This window comes from Centruroides sculpturatus, unplaced genomic scaffold (genome assembly GCF_000671375.1).
Source record: "Centruroides sculpturatus isolate CEXI.00-Female unplaced genomic scaffold, Cexi_2.0 scaffold51, whole genome shotgun sequence".
NCBI lineage: Eukaryota > Metazoa > Arthropoda > Arachnida > Scorpiones > Buthidae > Centruroides > Centruroides sculpturatus.
In genome coordinates, this window is record NW_019384329.1 from 23,022 (window position 1) to 32,124 (window position 9,103).

The following is a 9,103-nucleotide window of genomic DNA, read 5'->3' on the forward strand; positions in this document are numbered from 1 at the left end:
ATATTTAATTAATATTTCATTTATTTCTATAATAAAAAATGTTATTACTTTGGTGCGATACATGGCAGAAGATGCCCTCCATTTTTCTAAAAAAAAATTAAATTTTAATTATACAATAATTAAAAATAATGTTGAAAATAAATTAATCAAAACGTTTCTTTTATATTACAAAATAAAAGTTTTTTATCGAAAATTGAAACTGAAAACTTACTCTGCCGAAGTCAACTACCTCCTCTCTGCAGTTTTTTTTAGTGAGCTGTTTAAATAAACAGAAATCGTATGAACATTATAATTTTCAATTATTTTTTTAATTTTAGTTAATTAGAACACGTCAAGCAACACTTTTTATAATTGTAAACTCTTTTATCGTTAATAACATTTGTAATATTAGTAATAGATACGTATTTACATTATTAATTAATCCATAAGTTTTATACTTATGAAGGACTATAATCGTAGTAAAGTAACAAAATTGATTTTTATCAATTTAAAAAGTTGAACACGAACGAATGATTATTCGTAAAAAATTATTTTAAATAATTTGAAACTGTTGTCATATTAGTTGTCTTACAAATACAGTATACCCTAATATGTTTACATCATCAAAATTTGTTAACAATAGTATGCACTATAATACAAACACAACCATCTTCCTAGCTTATTTTTATAATCGTGACGGTGATATCACGGGTGTTATTAATGCCCATTGATACAGATTTCTGTGTTGCACGTAGCTATTTGAATTTTTTTTGACTATGCATTTCATTTCGTCTATCTGTGCGGCTTTTACTATTTTCAATCATTTAGGCTATATGTTCCGTTAGAAATAAATTTGCCACTGTAATTTATTGAATTACAGAAAAGACTTTTCGGTTAGGTAAAGCGGTTTCGTCAGGTTTCAAATAGAATCTCTGTAAGTACTGTAAGAAAAGCTAATTTATTTCTATAGAGATTTAAATACAGTCGTACTGCGATTTTCAAGAGAACTGAGAAAAATATCTCGTAAGGAAGAAAAAGTACAGGTAACCCCGTAAAACACGGTATTTACATAGCACGGATTCACTGTAACACAATTCGGGAATTGGGTAAAACCCTCGTACAGCATGAAATGTAATAAAGGGTGCGTTCTTTTATACCTCCGCGTAACTCCCCGCGAACATTCTAATTGTTTTCGTGGCTACTTTGAATGCTCTTTCAACAAATAATTCATTTAATTGTTAACTTTTACAATTTGGACCCTTCTTTTGCCTCTAAAAGCTCATTTTATAATTATAGATTCCTTCATCACGAAACTATCGATAGTGCGGACGTCGCCATCCTTTTTTCACCGTCGTTCCTAAATGCCTACAAACAGCAGCACACTCCCGTTGCAGAGCGACCGCTATTAACGAACGCACCCAAAAACTGTTACCAGTTGATGATGCTCATGCTGAGATCATCATATAGGATGAATAATCCCCTGGTAAAATATTTACTTAAATAATAAAGAAGTATTTTACTTATGAAGAAATGAATAATAAATCAGATTTAAATAAGGATTTAACAGCATGTTTTTTAATTTTTGGAACTTATCCCCCCTTTTCGCACTAGTTCTTTGTTTCGTATAACACGGCAATTTTTTAGAACGTTACTCCCGTGTTATACGGGGGTTACCTGTATAAGTGAAACATGCTTCCAGAATGAGTATAGTCGTCAAATAGTATGGCATAACTGCATTTGTACGTGTAATTCTTAGCAAATTTTGAATTTATTATACTGTACAGTATAATACATTTGTACAACAAATAAAAGAAAAACTAAAACAGTGTAAAATTAAGTCACGTAGTATTAAACATTAGTGAAGTTTTCTTTGTTACTTGTTTCTTTCCCGGCTGTTAAGTATATGCTACTGTAAAAGACCGATATCTAGCAAATGTCGAGATTCTGCGGTGAATGTCAGCATTCACACAATTGTTTTCGTGTATGTACGAAATATTTGCTAAATATCATCATTTCTCACTTACATCGGCAAATGTCGACATTCAGCATGTAGCGATGGTAGATGTTGAATAAAAATATTTTTATTACGTTAAGACAAAAATTCAACTTTTTAATATGTCAAAATAAGAGAAACAGCACATGTAAATAAATTGTTGAACCTAAAACAAACAGTACATTCTAACATTATCTTCACGCAGTGGCTTAGCGTGGGTGTCAGCCGCCCGGGGCAGAGGAAAATTTCCCCACCCCTTATTTTGGTATCTCAATTCAAAAGACTAAAATTCAGTTTCATCACAGAATAGGTAATGAAAAATTCCGTGCTAGTGCTGCCACCCTTTTAAAATCGCTGATCCGGACAGCAGGTGAAGTTTGTTCGAACAGAAGTTCCTAACGCATGCGTATGTCATTTTGCAATGCGAAGAATATGTGCAGTGCATTCCGGTTCTAAATCAGTTATAGTTAGCGACTAGGAAGACTTGGGTTAGAGTAACGTTACTTACGTTACTCTAACCCAAGTCTTCCTAGTCGCTAGATGACAGCTCTGTTGGATATTGGAGGTGTATATAGATACGAATGATTCGCGCAAAAAAAAGAAAAAAAAAGGTCGACAGGTAGCGCACGGACGGTGAGTCGATTCTCAGACTGTCTGGATGGTAACACTATTCCGTGCTCATTTCAATCCGTCCGAATCGTAGGTGGACGAAAATATTAAATAAAATGGTTCAAATTCTAAAAAAATATTATTATTTATTGTGAAATTTTGCCGCTCCCTAAAACGTAATTTTTCCGTCCCCTAAAATGTGCCGCCCGGGACGGGCCGCCCCTGCCGCCCCCACTACGCTACGCCACTGTCTTCACGTAATGCAGCAGCTTCCATTTGTTTCAGATTTTCTGAATTAGTGAATTAAAAAGTGAGGTTTATCATGGACATGTTGCAAGTTTGACAAGCGTGAATGACAGTATCACACCTCGAGTGATAAGCATCGCAGAGAATCAATTACGGTCAGCGACTGAAGACACTGCTCATCAACTTCTGGTGTACATCTTCAGAATGGGGACCACATAGTTCAGTATCCCATGCTGCATTGCTAAAGTTTCTGTGTAATATTAGTATCTTGTACAAATGAAATGTTTGTTGTTTGCAGTGCTAAAAGTGCCATTGTGGTGAGTACTAATTTTCAAGGAAATGTCTTCGTCCTGAAATGTCATTTCATAAAATTTGGTTGCAGTATATCAGCAACGAAATTTGATATTCTGACATTTGGTATACCCTAGTAACGTATTGAACACGGATATTTTAATTACAATCACTTAGTACAGTATCAAAATATTTATTATATTTATATATTTAACGATCAAACTTTCTATTGTATGCTGAAAATAAGAAAGATAGTAAATTACCATTAACTTTGTTTATAGAGCTTAAATGAAAAATTACTAGTGTAAACGCGTTCAACAGAAAATGATTATCTGAAATTCATATTTAATCCACATTCGGTAAAAAGTACAGAAAGTAAAATAACAAACGACTTTAGCTGTTAAAATTTATTTTTAAAAAGTAAAATAAAATAAAATTCAACAGCTAAAACTGTTTGCTATTTTATGAAACAGCTTGATCATACACTATTCCAAAACAGTTTCGCAAATTTGTGGCACATAATACAGTATTATAATTTTATTCCAATGTATGATAATGTATTTTTTGTCCGCAATATAAAATGTACGTTACTGTTTTCAATACTGAGATTATGTAGTTCCCTATCATCTAATAGTTTTACTTTCGAAAATTTTAAATTTTCCAGATTTTCATCCAATCTCACAAAATCCAGTTCGATCCAATCTGAATTTAAGAATTTCTGTTTTATTTCAGTCTTAGACTAAGTATTAATAACTTAAATCATAAGTTTTAAACTCGATTTTATTAATTTAAGTTATAATTAATAAATTTTATAACAAATATTTCTAAATTCAAAAATCCAGCAATGAGTTGCTTAACTTTCCCGAAAACATTTGATGTCGCTATGTGTTATCATATTTTATTAATAAAACGTTTTATAAGTAATAGAGGTTTAAGTTGCACTAATCACACAATTAATTTTTCAATAAATTTCCTAAGTAAAATTGGATGGCACTGTTCACAAAATTATTTTTTTGTCAAGTAAATTTTAAAATATAGTTGCATTGATATAATTTGCTTTAATAACAAAATTAATTTTTACTCAAGTATATAATAATTTTTAATAATAAATAATTTGTATAAATTCTGAAAATTTGTTTTAATATTTGTTTTAATGACAAAAGTAATTTTACTCAAGTAAGTTGCATTGATAAAATTTGATTTGTTAATAAGTTGTTCTGAATAGATTTACAATAAGAAGTTTTATTATAATTTTACTCAAAGTGAGTGGTAATTTGAAATAATATAACACAAAAATCTTTTTATTTTCGCATTACATGAATACAGTTTGTTTAAGTGTTTATAGTACACTTAATAAATAGCGGCCGGATGGCAGCCTACCGCTCTGGGAGACCCGGGTTCGAATCCGAACGGGTCGAAAAATCCCCAGGAATTTTTCGGGGGGTGGCACCGTCCCTCACCACCCGGCAGCCCCATTGTGGGCCTGGCCGAACGCTTAATGGGCTTGCAAAATGAGGCCCCCCTAGTGCCCACAGGTCGGAAAGAGTTTAAAAACAAAAAAAAAAAACACTTAATAAATATATTAAAACAGTTTATTTCTGCAAGTAAGACCAGCAATATATATTCTCGATTGCGAACGATATAATCTCGATCTAATTTTTGATATTTTATAATGTTACACCAAGAAAATTGATTTTGGAAATCGTCGATAAATTGTTCGTCAAGTTTTTGGTAGCGAGAAACAACATCTCAGTCTAGATAATCTTTTAACTCGCGTAAAGTATTTGTTTTTAATTGTTGGTATTTTAAAATTTTTTCATTATCAAAGTGATGCATGAAGATAACAATAAAATCGTCCGAAAGAGTTTGAAATTCTGCAACTTTATTCCAATCAAGATGGTCCAAAAAATCAGTTAGGAATTGTTCATTTAATTGCTGGTATTGGCAAATTAAGTCCCATTTCGCATAATCAATATGTTGTATGATAAACGGGATGGAGAATTTGTAATTTTTCCATATGTATTCCCAATTTAACTTATCCGCAAATTCTGAAATAGATGTATGAGATAAATCGCGTTGTTGACTGACGATATTCCAATCAACATAATTTTTAAAACGACGAATAGTACTTTCTTCTACTAGCGAGAAAGTTTCCCAGTCGATGGAGGGTTGTTACTACATGTTTTTTGCTTTTAATTCCATCAATTTCATGATTTTTGCTTTTAATTCCATATTGTTGATGGAATTAAAAGTAAAAATCATATAGTAACAACATATCTACAAAATATAATTTCTCTTTCTCCATTTTACGATAAAAAATTCATTTTAGATAATGGAATAGATGTAGTGTCATTTGGCCACTACAATTTCTACTTTTAATTCTTGCAGATAATCTGATATCATCATTTTCGCAATATGGCTTTTTATTAGTATATAAAACAAAACGTTCTTATGTAATACATAGCGTTTGTAGTAAAAGTTATCCTTGTTTAAAACAAACGCGTAATAAAGCAGCATTGTTAAAATTGCCAAATAATAAAACATATGAATGTAAATTTTTCATAATAAATGATAAAATAACATTACCGATATTCAACGAATCTTTTATAAAATGTGATTTCATAAAATGTAATAAATAAATATTTTATTAACTAGAATTTGNCGTAATAAAGCAGCATTGTTAAAATTGCCAAATAATAAAACATATGAATGTAAATTTTTCATAATAAATGATAAAATAACATTACCGATATTCAACGAATCTTTTATAAAATGTGATTTCATAAAATGTAATAAATAAATATTTTATTTTCTAGAATTTGTATATTTTAAAAAGTTATCTGAAAATGTAAAAATTCTGAAAAAAGCTTATACGGGAGCAGCTGGATATGATATATTTTGCGTTAAGGATTTGAACTTAATCCGAATGAACAAAAAGTAATATTTATGGATCTGGCTATAGAAATACCGAATAACTGTTATGGTAGAATTGCTCCAAAATCTTCTTTATCTCTAAATAACATTATAATCAATGCGGGAGTTATCGATTGTGACTACCGTGGAAACATTGGAGTTCCAATGTATAATTTTGAACCAAAAATTATTATTTTTGAACCTGAAACACCTATCGCGCAATTAATTTTTGAAAAAATTGTGCATTCGACTTTTTTAGAAACATTAGACATCACTGACAGAAATGAAAAAGGCTTCGGAGAATGTACCGAAATTGACTTTTCCCAAAAAGAAGGTTTTGGAGACTGTAACGAAAATTAACATGTCCGTACTCAACTATTATTTTGTATATTTACTCATGTATTATATATGTACTCGTGTATTCAATTTTAAACCTGTATTCAAATAAACAAATATTATAAAATAATTGTTTATATCTTTTTAGATAATTCACAACCCTCCATCGACTGGGAAACTTTCTCGCTAGTAGAAGAAAGTACTATTCGTCGTTTTAAAAATTATGTTGATTGGAATATCGTCAGTCAACAACGCGATTTATCTCATACATCTATTTCAGAATTTGCGGATAAGTTAAATTGGGAATACATATGGAAAAATTACAAATTCTCCATCCCGTTTATCATACAACATATTGATTATGCGAAATGGGACTTAATTTGCCAATACCAGCAATTAAATGAACAATTCCTAACTGATTTTTTGGACCATCTTGATTGGAATAAAGTTGCAGAATTTCAAACTCTTTCGGACGATTTTATTGTTATCTTCATGCATCACTTTGATAATGAAAAAATTTTAAAATACCAACAATTAAAAACAAATACTTTACGCGAGTTAAAAGATTATCTAAACTGAGATGTTGTTTCTCGCTACCAAAAACTTGACGAACAATTTATCGACGATTTCCAAAATCAATTTTCTTGGTGTAACATTATAAAATATCAAAAATTAGATCGAGATTATATCGTTCGCAATCGAGAATATATATTGCTGGTCTTACTTGCAGAAATAAACTGTTTTAATATATTTATTAAGTGTACTATAAACACTTAAACAAACTGTATTCATGTAATGCGAAAGTAAAAAGATTTCTGTGTTATATTATTTCAAATTACCACTCACTTTGAGTAAAATTAGAATAAAACTTCTTATTGTAAATCTATTCAGAACAACTTATTAACAAATCAAATTTTATCAATGCAACTTACTTAATTAAAATTACTTTTGTCATTAAAACAAATATTAAAACAAATTTCCAAAATTTATACAAATTATGTATTATTAAAAATTATGGGGGGCGCTCCGATCGTCAGGGAGATTGGTGCGTTTTTGTTAACACTTCGGTTTACTGAGGAAGATTTTGTCAATTGTGTTTCTCGAATTTTATTTCTACAATGTTTAATTTAAAATTAACCCAATTATTACTACTAATGTCCGGAATTGAACCGAATCCAGGCCCTCTTCAGAAAACGCCACCCAAAAGAGGAAGTCCTCCAACAAACCGAACAGCTCAATCGTCATTCAACACTAAACCAGCTGAAGGTGAAATCAACTTAATTACTGAATATACTCAACAAAGAAGAGCAGAACCAACTATCCAGGTTAGTGAAAATTCTACTTTGAATCCTTCAACCGCAATTTCAAATATGGAAATATCGGACACTTCAACCTCACTTCTATGGACGAAGATAGTTGATCTGATAACGACTAGTAATGAAAAAATAGAAAGTCAATTTGCTTTAATTCACAAAGAAATTACCACCATTCATAATGAAATCAGTGACTTTACTGGACAAATTCAAACTATTAAAGATAGAAACGATATAATCGAATCGGAACTTAAAAAATTAAAAACTCAGAATGAACTTCTACAATTTAAATTTGACTCCATGCAAAACAAATTAAATAATAATAATCTAATAATATATGATTACTCAAAAATTTTCAATGATAGAAGTGAAGAAGAAATATTAAGGTTTTTAAATAATTCACTCAATATTCCATGCAAAATGAATGAAGAAATCAAATTAATCCGTAATATTCCTAATTCCAAGATTAATATTAAATGTTTAATTTTAAAATCTGATCAACTGAGAAATGAGATACTGATCACCTTTAATAAGCGTAAACAAAACAATTCATTGGGACCATGGCAAAACTTAAACATGTCAGTAGATCTGGTTATTAATTCTCGGAAAAGAAGAAAAGCTTTATTACCTTACTATATCGAATTAAAAAAACGAAATATTCAGGTCAAATTACGAGACGATTTCCTTATAATTAACCAGAAAAGAATAACTTATAGTTTCTTAATAAATCAACTAGTAAATGCAGAGGATTTTTTAGAATATACGACTTAAATAAGTCCGATAATTGCCACTCTCCTAAAATAATCAATAATGAAATTGATAATAATAAAAATCAAGAAAATTCTTATTTAAATATAATAAACTGGAATTGTAATGGTTTATCGAAAAAAATTGATAACATTGAGTTTAAACAGTTATTAAATAATAATGATATAATTGGTCTTACAGAAACTTGGTTAACTTCTCCAGATAAAAAGTTTAAAGATAAATATGTGGAATATACTGTGTTATCAACTATGGCACATAGGCCAGTTGGGCCCGGTCGTCCATATGGTGGATTAAGTATATTTATCAAGAAAAATATAGGCATAATTAAGAATATACACAAAAATGATAACAGTATATCGATTATAATCCAAATTACCAACCCACATATGCAATTTTTGCTAAACAGACTAGTAGGCATTATACTGGTTTATGTCCCTCCAGATCAACCGCAAATCTTAAATGATATTTATAAACACATCGAACAATGGAAAATTATTACCCCATATATTATTATATTAGGAGATTTGAATGCGAGAATTGCCCAATTAATGGATGTGAAATATAAAGGACCAAATTCAGAAATTCAAAATAATCGTAAATCCAAAGATAAAAAATATAACAAAATAGGTCTTCAATTATTAGAATATATTAATCA

At 30.0% G+C, this 9,103-nt stretch overlaps 1 protein-coding gene across 1 annotated transcript in view; it reads right to left on the reverse strand.

Moving 5' to 3' along the window:
• Nucleotides 1–44: 44 nt before the first annotated feature.
• The window catches only part of LOC111628844, a 49,075-nt gene continuing 40,016 nt past the window's right edge, over nucleotides 45–9,103 (reverse strand). The window contains exons 8-9 of the mRNA XM_023372692.1: nucleotides 212–256; nucleotides 45–86 (exon numbers count right to left, since the gene is read on the reverse strand). Of these exons, the coding sequence (XP_023228460.1) occupies nucleotides 45–86; nucleotides 212–256 (87 nt within the window). The remainder of the gene's footprint in view (nucleotides 87–211; nucleotides 257–9,103) is intronic.